The sequence below is a fragment of the Phyllostomus discolor genome, chromosome 3 (genome assembly GCF_004126475.2).
Source record: "Phyllostomus discolor isolate MPI-MPIP mPhyDis1 chromosome 3, mPhyDis1.pri.v3, whole genome shotgun sequence".
Taxonomy (NCBI): domain Eukaryota; kingdom Metazoa; phylum Chordata; class Mammalia; order Chiroptera; family Phyllostomidae; genus Phyllostomus; species Phyllostomus discolor.
In genome coordinates, this window is record NC_040905.2 from 36,481,241 (window position 1) to 36,496,927 (window position 15,687).

The 15,687-nt window shown below is 38.5% G+C and overlaps 1 protein-coding gene across 1 annotated transcript in view; it reads left to right on the forward strand.

Moving 5' to 3' along the window:
* NDUFAF2 (NADH:ubiquinone oxidoreductase complex assembly factor 2) overlaps positions 1-15,687 on the forward strand; it is a 157,855-nt gene that overhangs the window by 81,906 nt on the left and 60,262 nt on the right. Inside the window, exon 2 of the mRNA XM_028524650.2 lies at positions 14,539-14,628. Within this exon, the coding sequence (XP_028380451.1) occupies positions 14,539-14,628 (90 nt within the window). The remainder of the gene's footprint in view (positions 1-14,538; positions 14,629-15,687) is intronic.

Consider the following 15,687-nt stretch of genomic DNA (forward strand, 5'->3'; position numbering starts at 1 on the left):
TGAAATAAAATACTAGACATTTCTAAGAATCATGTGTTTGATTTGGGAATACAATCAGAAAACTTATTTAACTTTTGATTATAAACCTTCTTAGACTAATGCAAAAGACTTTAATATATATTTGTTGATTGAATAACATTTTTAGAACAAATTTTTTGTTTCTATATAATATTACTATGGAAGTTTAAAAATAAATAGTCAATAAGAGTTTATTGTGCACGTGGAAAGCACAGGCACAAATTTGCAATAGTTTCATCTTTTTTTCTTAAAGTGTGATATTTTTCATATGTACTTGCAGGCTTAAGTTTTATAATTTTATTTATAGCTCTTCAGAAATTAATGAAGTCAGTTTTAAACAAACTTGGTATGCTATAAACTTGCCACAAAATGTTTACACTAATATAGGAAATAGGTCCCTTGGAATTTTTCTTCTTTCTTTCTGAATATAGTTTAAGACCTCTCAGCTTTTGAGCCCTACAAGGCAAAACCATTAATTTAAGGCATTTCAGAATAACCAAGCATTTCGATATAAGTTTGCATTTTCTAAGATGAAAGAAACTGAGATCCCTTATGGGAAATCTGTAAGGATTGGGAAGCTAATAAGATTTTAGGTAATCCATTGAACTAGTTGGCAGTCTTAAAAATTCTGAGAGCTTATCTAGAAGGACTCTTTAATTGCTTTAAAAAAGGAAGCACTACCTGCTGAGACCTGCTGAGATAGTCTTCTATGCTCACATAAATAATAAATATATGTAGAATATGTCAAATTATAGAATCATCACAATTTAAAGAAGGAATGCCTTATTTGATCACTATGGGAAAATAATAGCTTATGATCATTATGAATAAAATGTTAGTTTTTAATTGGATATGTATAATGATACCATATGCAAACTATTTTAAAATCTTAAATGGAAAATGCTTATGGTTGGGAATCAGAAAAATGCTTAGGTTTAAATGCTGGCTACTTTAATTCGAGATATGCATTTGGGTAAGAGGCATCACTTTATGCCTCTTTTTCCTCATCAGTTAAAGATTGTTTTAAAGATAAGAGGTAATATATGGAAGGCACCTAAACATTGTCTGGTACACGGCAAGCTCTTGATAAATAGATGCTACATCTGGTAACTTCAGTCAAATTATGTGAAAACTCTTACGTGAAAATGGCTTTCAATATAAGCATTGTTATTTTTGTAGTCTTAATTGATTTATTTTTAAATTTACAATGCTTCAGAATAGCAAGGTTTAAAGTTCTCAAATCTGTTATATGTAGTGTGGTTCTTTGCTTTCAGTTGCCCTCACTTTCATATATTATGCATTGACACGTCGAAGCCTCCTTTTATATGCAAAATTCAGTCTTTATATTATCACCAGACAAACTGATTTAGAATTATCACCAGGTTACACTAATTGCTGCCACTGGGTACAGAGCCAGACATCAGTCAGACAGAAACTGTCTTACCTTGACTACACTACCCACTTCACCATTCTTTAAACCAGGGCTATTCTGTAACTACCTATTCATGCTTCTTAATCCCCTCACCTCTACACCAGTAAACCCTTTAACATTTTGTTTAGTCAAGGCCTGGCAATAATGATCTCCTTTAGCTTTATCTAAAGGAGTCTGTGAAGCACTTTATCTGCCCTTCCTTCTAAATGATAGCTTTGCTGGATAAAGTAATTTTGGTTGTAGGTCCTTGCCTTTCATCACTTTGAATACTTCTTGCCAGTCCCTTCTAGCCTGCAGTTTCTTTTGAGAAATCAGCTGACAGTCTTATGGAAACTCCTTTGTAGGTAACTGTCTGCTTTTGTCTTGCTGCTTTTAAGATTCTTTATCTTTAACCTTTGGCATTTTAATTATAATGTGTCTTGGCATGGTCCTCTTTGCATCCATCTTGTTTGGGACTCTCTGTGTTTCCTGGACTTGTATGTCTATTTCCTTCACCAAATTAGAGAAGTTTTCTTTCATTATTTTTCAAATAGGTTTTCAATTTATTGCTTTTTTTCTTCTTCAGCACCCCTATGATTCAAATCATACCTTTGAAGTTTGTCCAGAGTCTCCTTACCCTATCTTCATCTTTTTGGATTATTTTTCCCTTTGTTGCTCTGATTGAATATTTTTTTCTTCCTATGTTCCAAGTCATTGATTTTATTCTTGGCTTCATCTACTCAACTGCTGATTGTCTGTAAATTTTTCTTTATTTCACTTAGTGTAACTTCATTTCTGCCTGGGTCTTTTTTATGCTTTTGAAGTACCCAGTGAGTTTCTTGAGCATCCTAATAACCTGTGTTTTGAATTCTGCATCTGATAGGTTGCTAATCTCCATTTTATTTAGTTCTTTTCTGTAGTTTTTCTCTGTTCTGTGATTTGGGCCACATTTCTTTATCTCCTCATTTTGGCAGCCTCCCTGCATTTGTTTCTATGTATTAGGAAGAGCTGCTTTGACTCCCTGTCTTTGCAGCATGGCCTATTATATAAAAGCGTACCCATAGCCTTAGATAATTGCCTGGGTGGGACAACCTGTGTGAACCAGGTTGATGGAATTTCAGATACAAAACTACCCACCTCCATGTGGCTCTGTGTTGGGGAGGGCTCAGCAAGGGGACAGTGACCACTGCCTGGCCACTGGAGTTTTATCCAGGAGAAAGCTGTTCCCCAGCACTTGCCCTGATGCCAGACACTTCAGTAATTCCACATATGCCAGTGGTACCTTTCCAGCTGCTGCCCTGGTGCCAGAACTCAGAGGGAGTGTTTCTGCATAAGTCCTAAGATGGTTTCAGGCCCTTTCAGAGGAGAAGCCTGAGAATCCCAGTTTCTTCCAGTGCTCCAACACCCACTGGATTTTACAGCCAGAACTTATGAGGACTTACCTTCCTGCCACTGGAACCCTGGGCTGGGTGATCTGGTGTGGGGCTGGGATCCCTCACTTCTAAGATATCTCTCCTGATTTTTATCCATCGCATGAGGGCGTGGGACTGCCCATTCCACATCTCTTCTCCTCATCTCCACCCCTCCTACACTCCTAGATGAGTGTGACTTCTTTAAGTCCTTGGTTGTTGGACTTCCATGCAGCTCGATTTTCTGACAGTTCTGCATAATAGTTGTTTTATAATTTAGTTGTAATTTTTGCTGTGATTGTACAAGGAGGCAAGCGTGTTTACCTATGCCTCCATCTAGACCGGAAGTCCTTCTTCTGCGTTTGGAGGCTCCAAAATTTAAAGATTAAAGCTGCCCAAATATCTTCCCTAGACTACATGGATGGATTAGGGAAGGAGCAGTGGCCCAAGGGAAGGAGAGGTGCCTGAGCCTTCAGGCCATTGATATCAGGCCATCTTATTCTTCAGTCCATTGGTATCACCTGCCTCAAACTGGCATCTGTCAAGGGTCTTCATCACCTAAAGGGTCACTAAGACCCTAGGAAGGCAGCATGTTGGTAAGAAATTAGAATTTTATAATTCCTTACCCAACCATCCTTTTGATATGTAAGTCTTGTTCAGCTTTCATATGTGTAAGAACACCTTGTATGCAGAGGAAAGGGAGATTATTAAGTAAAGACCAACAACAAAGAAAAATGGTCAAAGGACATGAACAAATAATTTATAGAAGTACAAATGATCTTATAGTGAAATGATGCCAGCCCCATTTACAAAAACTAAAATTATAGCAAGGTACCATTTTTAACCAACATATGGCAAGATCAAAGGGTAATGACATGGGGAATGTGTGCTTACACCACTTTGTGGGAGCTAAGCTGGTGCAGCCTTTATTAGGGTAATTTGGAAATAGCTATCAAAAGTACAGATGTACATTCCATCTGACCTAGCAATTCTACTTCTGGGATTTAGCTCATGTATATATGTGTACTTACAATACATGAACAGACATATAAGATTATTCATTGCTGCATTGTTTGTAATAGTAAAAGATTGGGAGTAACCTAAATATTCATCAAACAGGAATTGGTTTTTAAAATTATGATACACCCATTCTACACTATTCAATGTTTATTTAAAATTATGATGCAGATCTTTTTATACTCATGTGTAAACATCTCCAAAGTAGGTTATTAAGGGAGGAAAAAAGCAAGATGGAAAACAGTATGATTGGTGTCTTAGTCTGCTTGGGCTGCTGTAAGAAACTTATGTAAACTGGGTGGCTTAGACAACAAATACTTATTTCTTACAGTTGTGGAAGCTGGGAAGTCCAAGATCAAGGTGCTGGCATGTGTGATATCTTGTGAGGGCCCGCTTCTTGGTTTGTAGATGGCTTTCTTCTTTTGTCCTCACATGATGGAGAGCAGAGAGCTCTCTGGGATCTCTTTTATAAGAGCACCAATTCCATTCATGAGGACTCCACCCTTATGACCTAATCACCTTTTAAAGGGCCTACTCCTAATACCATCATACTGCGAGTTAGGATTTCAATATGTGAATTTGCTTGCTGTGGGAAGGGGGTGGCAGGAGTGAGGACACAAACACTGAATCCCTAACTTTGGGTATGCCACCATTTATGTCTCCATGGAATTCCTACAGACATATTTTCTTGTACATCTATAAGCTGTCCCTAGGAAATTACTTCAGAAACTGGCCATCATGTTTGCTGCCAGGGAAGGTAACTGACTGGCCAAGAGACAGAAATGGGAAGGAGACTTTCACAATTGAACTGATATAGCTTATTCAAAAAATAAATGAATTTTATATTCTTAAAGGAAATACTGCAAGACCATAAAATCTACATTCTAAAAATGGCGCTCAAAATATCCAAAACTCTTTGTTCTTTGGTCAGTTCTTTACTTCTCAGAAAGACATACTCTGATTATTCTCTTGCAGAGACTTGATCCGATAGTAGAGAATATTTGGGCTTTCTCTTTTCAGCAGTGGTGGTTTTTAATGAACCCCTTTTCTCTGGAAAGTAACTGCCTGTTTACTTAAGGGGATTCCTTAAAGCATTTTCCTCTCGCCAGGATTACTTCACCTTTCTTCCTGAAAAGAAAAAAGAGAAAGGACTATAAGACTTTTTCCCATGATGGTTTTCTTTTGTCTTTCAAAAGAGTTCCTTTGGTGACCAAGATATGAAATAAATCACTGTACTTTACCTCTTCCTCTCCTGATCATGAAATACTGCCATAGTTTGTAAAACTTACTTTGCACACATACCTGATACTTATCCTATAATTAGCATAAAATTTCCTTTAGTATGTATTTTTTAACCTGCTTTATTGTCTATTCTTAAAGAGACAAGCCTTCTTTTACTTTTTACATTTGAAACACAATTAAATAAAAGAAATATACACACTTATACAAGAGTTTTCTTTTTCATCATAATATTAGAACATGTTTGGAAACTGAATACTTATTAATTTTTTAAGATATGAAATTAGGTGAGAAATTTCATATTGTCTACATAGTGGAAAGGGACAAGTGTTAAACTTTAATCTTATAAATATGAACATATAAGCATTTGTGTACTTATAATCTATATGTTGACAAAACACTGAAAGGAAATACAAGAAAGTATTAACCTGATTTTTTGGGGTGGTGATATTATGGATGACTTTATTTTCTTCTTTAACTTTTTTGTGTGTATTGTCCAGACATCCTTCAGTGAATGTTTACTGAAAGTTAAATTACTGTCAGGATTGTTACATTAAATTATTTAAAATGTGTTTTCTATATTCTGAAAATACCCTAGTGAAAGGCAGTGTTTTTTTCTTTTTTGGTGAGAAATAGTTGATTTTTGATCTTCTGGGAAATGGCAGTTCCTTTTTTTTTTAGCTTGGCCCTTCTATTTTATTAACTGAAATGTGATGTATTTACAGAATAACACTTGTAGATGTCTTAATTGTTTGGCAACATAGCTTCATGGCTAAGTGTCTGTGGTTGGGAATCAGAAGACCTATGTTCAAATCTAGATTCCTCTTATCTTGTGTGTGACTGAAAGTAAATTTCTTAAGTTCTCTTAAGCTTCAGTCTCTATAAAAAGGAGTAGTAATAATGTCAGAGAATTGTCAAGTTTAAATAAAATTACTCTTACAAAGTAAAACTTAGTTCAATGTCTGGCATATGGTAACAATGCCATGCAGTTTAGCTTTTCCCCCCTTTGCTCACTCCTGGAATTCCAGAACCTCTGCTGTCTTCTTTCAAACTTACCTTGTACATAACATAGGATTTTATAAAAATGAAGATTAAACATAATCAAAGCAAGACTTTGATATTTGTATCTGATTGCGAAGAGTTTATTCAGCCATTTCCCATCCACAGGACTTTCATACTGCTGTGTTGGTTTCTATGCCCTGCATCACCATTTGTGTTGCCGGGCCTGTGTCTGTATGGGCCAGTGTGGTTTCCAAAGTGTGGTCTGCTTGATGACTTCATGGGCCGCAAAGACAGCCTCTTACATTTTAAAGATACATCTATTTTATGTGTGTTTGAACACAAAATACAACTAGTATATTCAATCAATGATTCTATTTTTTAGGGTAAGGTAAAAGTGACTATTGAAGAAAAAAACAAGCCAACTTAAAGAAAAATGTTAAGGAAAGAATACTATACAATGTGACAAAGATTGCAAAGCTGATACTTGAGTGACTGAAGTTTAGGACTCTCTGCTTTAGATCTTCCTTCCCGTATCACTGTCGGGGTTTGCATACTCTGTCCCAGAAACCTGATAAAACAGATGAAATCTGTTACCTAAGCCTGTCATCTACCCAATACCCAGGATCACTCTTCATGGGTTCCATATTTTTCTAAACAAAAGAGGAAATCTGCTGTCCTCTTAGAATTAGCCCAATGGCAGCTAGCTTTAAATTTTTTTAAGTTTGGGCAATAATATTGTTACTTACACTATAGTCTTTAAATCCATGTACCATGGATCATTCTGATCTACCAGAATTCAAACTTTTATTTTGACTATTTGAGTAAGTCTAAAATTGTTTAATATTAAGTTAGGCAACTATGCATTGTTTTACTTAACACATGGTAAATTCAATAATTTACCACTGTCAATTGTTCCTTCTTGTACTAGGAGTTATTAAACCTATACATGTACTATTTAAATAATTTTGTTATTAAGTTAATTTTTTAAATGATCTTTAATTTTTTAATTACAGTTGACATGATTCTAATAGATTCATGTGTATACCTCAGTGATTAGACATTATATAACTTACTACAGTGATCATTCTGATAATTCTTGTACTAATCTGATACCATAAATTGTTATTAGAATATTATTGACTATATTCCCCATGCTATACTTTACATCCCCATGACTATTCTATTACTACAATTTGTACTTCAATTTGTACTTCTCAGTCCTTCAGTGTTTTCATCCAATCTCCCAACCTTCCTTGGATCTGGCAACCATCAAACTGTTCTCTGTATCTATGAGTCTGTTTATGTTCTGCTTGTTTATTACTTTTAGCTTCAATTCTTGATAGTTATGTATTTATTGCAGTTTTGCCCTTTATATTGTCCACCTCCCCTCTTTAACATTTCTTGTAATACTGGTTTGGTGGTGATGAACTCCTTTAGCTTTTTTTTTTTTTTTTTTTTTGGCCTGGGAAACTCTTTCTCTGTCCCTCAGTTCTACATGTGGTACTTGTATCACAACTTATGTATACAAAACTATGGGGTGCATAGCTTTGCAGGGTAGAGCAATCTTGGTTGTAGGTCCTTGCTTTTTATCACTTTGAGTATTTCTTGCCAATCCCTTCTGGCCTGCAAAGTTTCTGTTGAGAAATCAGCTGACAGTCTTGGGAGCTCCCTTGTAGATAACTAACTGCTTTTCTCTTGCTGCTTTTAGGATTCTCTCTTTGTCTTTAACCTTTATCATTTTAATTATGATGCGTCTTGGTGTGGGCCTCTTTGGGTTCATCTTGTTTGGTTTTCCATTCCTTGCTCTCTGTCTTTTTCCAGGACCCCCATGATGAGAATTTGGGTAGGTTTGAAGTTATCCCAGAGTATTGGTAGACTTTCTTCATTCTTTTGGATTCTTTTTTCTTTTTTGTTGTTCTGATTGGGTGGGTTTTGCTTTCTTACATTCCAAACCACTAATTTGATTCTCAACTTCATCTGCTCTACTGTTGTTTCCCTGTTAAGTTATCCTTCATTTCAGTTAGTGTATCCTTCATTTATGACTAGTTCTTTTTTAGACTGTTGAAGTTCTCACTAGGTTCATTGAGCATCCTTATAACCAGTGTTTTGAACTCTGCATCTATAGATTGCTTGTCTCCATTTTGTTTAGTTCTTTTTGTGGAGTCTTGTTCTGTTCTTTCACTTGGGACATGATGATCTCATTTTGGCCACCTCCCTGTGTTTGTTTCTATCTTTTAGGTGAAACTGCTTCATCTTTTGGGCTTGGTTGAGTGGCCTGATGTAGTACGTGTCCTATATGATTGAGTGGCACAGCCTCCCTTATCACACAAGCTAGGTACCCAAGGTTCCCCCCACTATGTACAACTACACCCTCCTGTTGTAGTTGAGCCTTGATACTGTTGACATGTCAATGGGAGGGAATTATCCCCAAGCCAGTCAGCTGTGGAGGATTAGCAGTCAGAGGCTCACCCCATGGAGCAGGACTTACTTTAGCAGGGTCTGGTGCCCACTGAGTCTGCCCCTTGAGTATGTCACTAGTGGAGGTGGCTGGGTGGTGCTTTGATGTTGCTTGAAGCTGTCCACTGGGTACACTGGGTCTGGGGCCTCTCATGCAGTACACCTGTTTTCTGCCCAGGGCCACCCCACAAGAACTACAGAGCAATCTTCAGATGGTTACTACTTGTGCTGGCCTTGGAGGTGCTCAGGTGATGCCAACCTGTGATGCAAGACCAACTGCTACTAGTGCTGAGCCTAGGGCCTCTTAGAGGGATGTATGGAGTATGCTGAGGCCAGGTGCTATTTGTTTCAGAGATTTCAGGGAAACCTGAGGCACGAGACAAGACTGGCCATTCATATGGAAAAGTCACTGGAAACAGCTTGGGCGGGCTCCCAAGTTGGTGAGTCAGGGCTCAGGGAATCCCTAGGGCAGGGGTGAATAGTTATACCCAGGTTGATGGAGACTCATATGGCACCCACCTGCTGATTCTGTGGGAGGACTCAGAAAAGGAAACATGGCCTCTGCCAGCACTTCTGTCTTGGAGAAAGCTGCCCCTCTGGCTCTCACCCTGATGCCAGACATTCCTATTCCTCCCTATGTTCCTGGTCCCTTTTGACCTGCTGCCCCAGTGCTGAAACTCAGAGGGAGTAAGTCTGAGTAAGTTCATGTGTGGGCCCTTTAAGAGGAATTGCTTGAGACTCCAGAAGCCCTCTATTTCACTCAGCCACAGTCCCCTCAGGTTTTTACAGTCTGAAGTTATAAGGAGTTCTCTTCCTGGGGAATTTTCTTCACTGGAGTGCTGGGCATGGGGCCCTGATGTGGGGCTGGGACCCCTTGCTACCAAAGGGGCCCTCCACAGCCAAGATATCCCTCCCAATTTTTATCCATTGCACATGGGTGTGAGCCCAGCCCATTCTTTGTCTCCAACCCTCCTGCCAGTTTCAATGTGGCTTCTTTACATCTTTTGTTGTAGGACTTCCATTCAGCTAGATTTTAGGCTGTTCTGAAATGATGGCTGTTTTGTAGTTTAGTTGTATTTTTGATGTGGTTGTATGAAGATGCAAGTACCACATTTACCTATGCCACTCTCTTGACTGGAAGTCTTAAGTTAATTTTTAAATGTAAATTAGATCCTAAAATTTTGACACTTGAGCAGGTACTTAAATTTGCTCTATTTACTAGGTGGAAATTTTCTTGCTGTGATCAGTATAATTGTCTTTACAACTGTTAGTATGAGTACATGTACAGCTTGTGCATAATTACTTATTCAGTAGGAGGCATAAATTTTATTACCAATTCGTAAAAATTGTTCAAGTAGGATTTGTTTCAAAGAATTGAGTAGTTTTAAAACAATTTGCTTTTGGGGGGGAAATCTCATATCTGATTACAAAGAGTTTATTTTATAAACTAATGGCTTTTTTACATTTCTAAAGATGTGTACATCATTTTTTATACATCTTTGATGTCATCTATTTGTAAACAAAGGTGTTTTTTCAGTAATTATCAAGGAATTGGTTAAACACAAAAGCCTACATGATCGATTACTGTTCTTTTGGTGTTCATACAAATAATCAGACCAAATTGAAACTGGACTTATATTCAGTCTCTTTAATAAAATGAGGGTGATTTTAGGGAGAGAAATTGTGTTTCAATGGAAGTCACAATGTCCAATTGTCACCCACAAATGGATTGAATTCTAGTTTTCCTAGTTTTCTTCCAAGCTAATGTTTCATTTCTTTCCTTCATCCTTTGACTTGTTGAGAACTACTGATGCAGTGTCAGCCATACAGAATTTACCTGCTACTCTGCCTCTCCCTTTTGGGGATTTTAAGGTCAATATCTGGTCTTCGTTTTCCTGGCTGATTCCCTTTCTAGGACCTATAGCAGCCTTTTTCTTTATTCTTGTTTTTAGGCCATGTCTCCTCAAATATCTTAATATCTTTCAACAGAGCATCTAGGCTTGGGAGATTAAATGGCCTCCGGCCACAGCTCTCACTTTTGGGCTGTCCAATTCCACCCACTTCCCCTTAGTGACTCATACCTGGACCCACAGTCAGGGATGCTATATATCCCTGGCCCACCTGAAGTAGTTACAGAAGATGAGACCTTTGTCCCTACTGCCCAAAACCAGAACTGGGCTAGGTCATTAAGAATAAATCTATATGATACAAGTATACTGTCATTACTCACTGTGATTTTACTTGTTTGAGGTTGGACAAAACAGACATGATTGAACTCCTGCTTCAAACCAATACAGATGGTATCCTCAAGGTGCCAATTTTGACCCTAATCTCTAGCAAAAATAAATAAAAATATAATCTATTTTCATGCTAAAAAAGTATATAGTATCAGTATTTTTGTCTTTCAGATTACTTTAGGATATACTAGATTTAATTGAAACGAGACAAAGAATCTTGAACTCTCGATTTGAATAAAAAATTCAGCATTAAAAAAAAGGAAAAAATCCATTCTTTTGATAGGGAATAAAGGATAAAGTCAGCCCTATTTGCTATTGGGTACCATTTGCCTACCAGACCAATAACCTCATTAACCATGACTGCCATTTTACTCTTCTGAGCCTATGTCCCCAGCACTGGAACGTACTGGAAAGCAAGAACAGAATTAACTGCTCCCTGTAGCCACAGGCAGAAGATAACATTGGAACTAACTGCAACCTCCTGTTACAACACCCCAATGACCCAGGGTCCACACAACAGTACCCTCCCACCCTTTTATAATTACATTTTTAAATGTAATTATAATCCAATAAAAGTTCAAGGCCTTCATCCCTCAATGCTGGTGTATCTCTCCACACCATGCCCCTCTCCTTTCCTGGGCAGTGAATAAACTTTATTCTCTACAAAAGAAAAAAGAAAAGGGAACATGTTTTGAAACCACAAGTTTGACAAACCTACTTTGAAGGATATAATCAAGACATTTTGAAAACAGAAAAAAATACTAAATAGTTTTATGCCTTTCCTATGAACTTAAACACTAATCAACTTTTTAAAATTTTAAGTATATTTTATTGATTATGCTATTACAGTTGTCCCATTACCCCCCTTCATTCCCCTCCACCCTGCACACCCTCTCCTACCCACATTCCCCCCTCTTAGTTCATGTCCATGTGTCATAAGTTCTTTAATTTCTATATTTCCCATACTACTCTTGCCCTCCCCCTGTCTATTTTCTACCTACCATCAAAGCTACTTATTCTCCATACCTTTTCCCCCTCTCTCCCCCTCCCACTCCCCTGTTGCTAACCCTCCATGTGATCTCCATTTCTGTGGTTCTGTTCATGTTCTAGTTGTTTGTTTAGTTTGCTTTTGTTTTTGTTTTAGGTGTGGTTGTTAATAATTGTGAGTTTGCTGTCATTTTACTATCCATGTTTTTTATCTTCTTTTCCTTAGATAAGTCCCGTTAACATTTCATAAAATAAGGGCTTGGTCATGATGAACTCCTTTAACTTGACCTTATCTGAGAAGCACTTTATCTGCCCTCCCATTCTAAATGAAAGCTTTGCTGGATAGAACAATCTTGTGTGTAGGTCCTTGCCTTTTGTGACTTGGAATACTTCTTTCCAGCCCCTTCTTGCCTGTAAGGTCTCTTTGGAAAAATCAGCTGACAGTCTGATGGGAACTCCTTTGTAGGTGACTGTCTCCTTATCTCTTACTGCTTCTAGGATTCTCTCCTTCATTTTACCTTGGCTAATGTAATTATGATGTGCCTTGGTGTGTTCCTCCTTGGGTCCAACCTCTTTGGGACTCTCTGAGCTTCCTGGACTTCCTGGAAGTCTATTTCCTTTGCCAGATTGGGGAAGTTCTCCTTTATTATTTGTTCAAATAAGTTTTCCACTTGTTGCTCTTCCTCTTCCCCTTCTGGCACCCCTATAATTTGGATGTTGGAATGTTTAAAGATGTCCTGGAGGCTCCTAAGCCTCTCCTCATTTTTTTGAATTCTTATTTTCTCCTTCTTTTCTCATTGTATATTGTTTTTTTCCTTCTGGTCCACTACATTGATGTGAGACCCAGCTTTCTTTCCATCACTATTGGTTCCCTGGGCATTTTCCTTCATTTCACTTATTGTAGCCTTCATTTTTTCATCCAATTTGCTACTAAAGTCAACCAACACTGTGAGCATCCTGATCACCAGTGTTTTCAACTGTGCATCTGATAGGTTGTTTATCTCTCAGAGGCTTAAAAGTATTGGTTCTGGGGCTTTCATTTGTTCTTCTGTTTGAGCCATCTTCTTCTTCTTTTTTTTTTTTTGTCTTGTCACGCCTGTTATGTATGAGAGGTGGAGCCTTAGGTGTTCACCAGGGTGGGGCACCCCAGTCACTGGGTTGTGACGTTGTATGTGGGGGCGGGGTCCGAGAGGGAACTATGGCGCTTGCTCTGCTCTCCCTTGGACTTTAGTCCCTTACGCTGCTTCCCCCAAGCAAACGGACCTTTCTGGTGCTAATTCTTGTGTGGGTGGGCTTGTGAACCCCATGGGTCTTTCCAGTGACCTCTCCTGTGAGGCTGGGAGTCTCTGCCTGTGCCTCAACCCCCACAGGTGTTTTCAATCAGTGCCCCGGGGCTCTATTTCCTAGTGCTGGGGCCCTGGGACTGCCTGGTCAGCCAGCCGCCTTGCGCTCGGTGCCTTGCTTCACAATCACTGCTTCGCCAGTTGCCACCCCTTGGCCGGGGTCTGCCAGCTGCTGCTTGTGCGCCCAAGGTCCCCCTGCTGTGGTCTTGTGAACCCATGATGCCTTACACACCTGGTGCCACCGCTTTTTGTGCTGTGACCCCTCTCCATCCCACTGCCCGACTCCGCCCCTCCTACCGGTCTAGATGAACATGTCTATTTTAGCTCCTTGGTTGTCCGACTTCCATACAGTTCAGTTTTCTGTCAGTTCTGGTTGTTATTCTGTTTCTAAGCTGTTGTTGTCCCTATCTTGGTTGTGCGAGGAGGCACAGCGTGTCTACCTGTGCCTCCATCGTGGCTGGCAGTCACTAATCAACTTTTTATTATTGAAAAATATAAGCAACAGACATTCTCATCCCATCTGTGCCTCTCTCCAACTTTCTCTTTACTGCTTTCTCTGCTTTTATGTTTTCCCCATTTGCCACCATCCTGTTCCAGATGTTGATCTCACCTAAGCCCCATATCCAAAACTCACCAGTTTCTGTACCTCTTTATTTGGGTTCCCTTGAGAGATAGTTACTCAAATGGGTCACAGAATTCAACCTATGACTTGATTCTCTTAGTTTGCCAGTGTACTATGGGGACAGGGTAGCAGCAGAGTCTTGTGGTTGATTACAGACTTAGTAGGGGCCATAAATATCTATCCCTTTGAGCAGTAGCAAGTTGTGTGTGTGTGTGTGTGTGTGTGTGTGTGCGCGCGCATGCGTGGGCTTGCAAAGTTGAGGGAATGGAACACTGGTGATTAGTAAGGAAAACTTTTTTTGTCAGCCATTAGTGCCCTACAGATTAATTGGCTGCTCTTTTTCTGTACATAGAATCTAGATTTGTTTCACTAAAATTAAGGTAGGAAATTAATTTTTTTTGCAGTCATGTAGAAATTGCCTAATTCTAAATGGAATCCATTCTTTTTCCTGTTAATTCTTTTACCATATGAAAAGGTGTACAATATTCAAAGAGAAAACCTTACTTGTTGTAACTACTTGTTGTGTCATGAGTTCATTTAAAAGTGTAATAATCACCCTGGCTGGTGTGGCTCAGTGGATTCTGTGCTGGCCTGTAAACCAAAGGGTCGCTAGTTCAATTGCCAGTCAGGGCCCATGACTGGGTTGAGGGCCAGGTCCCCAGTGTGGGGGGCACATGAGAGGCAACCACACATTGATGTTTCTCTCCCTGTATTACTCCCTCCCTTCCTCTCTCTCTAGAAATAAATAAATACATTAAAAATATTTAAAAATGTAATAACCACTTTTATCTTATAGGACAGACTATTCGAGAGAAAAGAATTGTAGAAGCAGCAAGTAAAAGAGAAATAGACTATGATGTAGGAGATATCCCAACAGAATGGGAAGGTAAGTTTCTGCTTTTTGTAGTATCTTCTGGAAGGCAAATTGTTTGTATGCAAATTCAATAAGAGAACATATAATTACATGTTTATCGTTTTTGCAAAAACCTTTTAAAACCTTAATCCGTGAAACTTTTTTTTGACATTGCATTTTTTTGGCATTGCATTTTTTTTTTAATTTGTGGATGCCACGTTTTAGTAAGAAAACACATGACAGTGAGACAGTGAGGGAATGCACAACAGTGAGACGGTGAGGGAATGCAGCTTTGAGTTGGCCAACAAGCTTGTATGGTGTGTCCTGTAAAATGAAAGACACATTTTTTATTTTCACCAATAACTTTATTGATTTGGATATTTTGAGTATGTTGGCTATCTCCCACATGGTATAACATTGATTGTTCTTGATTAATGTCTTGATTCGATCGCCATCAACTTCAACTGGTCTACCCTATCATGGAGCATCATTGTCCAACAAGAAATCTCTAGCACAAAACTTTGCAAACTACTTTTGACAACATTTGATCAGTCACAGCACCTTCTCCATACACTGCACAAATATTTTTTTGCATTTCAGTTGCATTTTTACCTTTCTTAAAATAATAAAACATAATATACTGAACATGTTGTATATTTTCTTCCACCTTCATTAAAATGTCTACACAAAAATTCGCCAATTTTGATGTTTTTTTTTAATGTACACTGATATGACAGGTGTCACAGTAAAATCTAACAAAATTGTTTGGAATGAAGTTAAAGACAATTGAGTGCTAGTAGAGCTATTTTACAGACAAAAACAAGTGAACTTTTTGGCCAACCCATATCATGAAAAGAACTGTTAAGCATTTGAAGAACTGGGACTAGGGCAGGCAAAGCTCCAAAAATAGAAAACTGAAGAGGGCACTGTCATGTGCTGGTGTTGTACTTGTACAAATGCACTCAATACCCACATGAATTTGGGAAAGTAACTCATACTGCTATCTTGCTTTTCTCTTTATAAATTGTAGATAATACTTGCTGTAGATACCACATGACCCTGTTAACTGACCCTTTATGTAGACAAGTATGG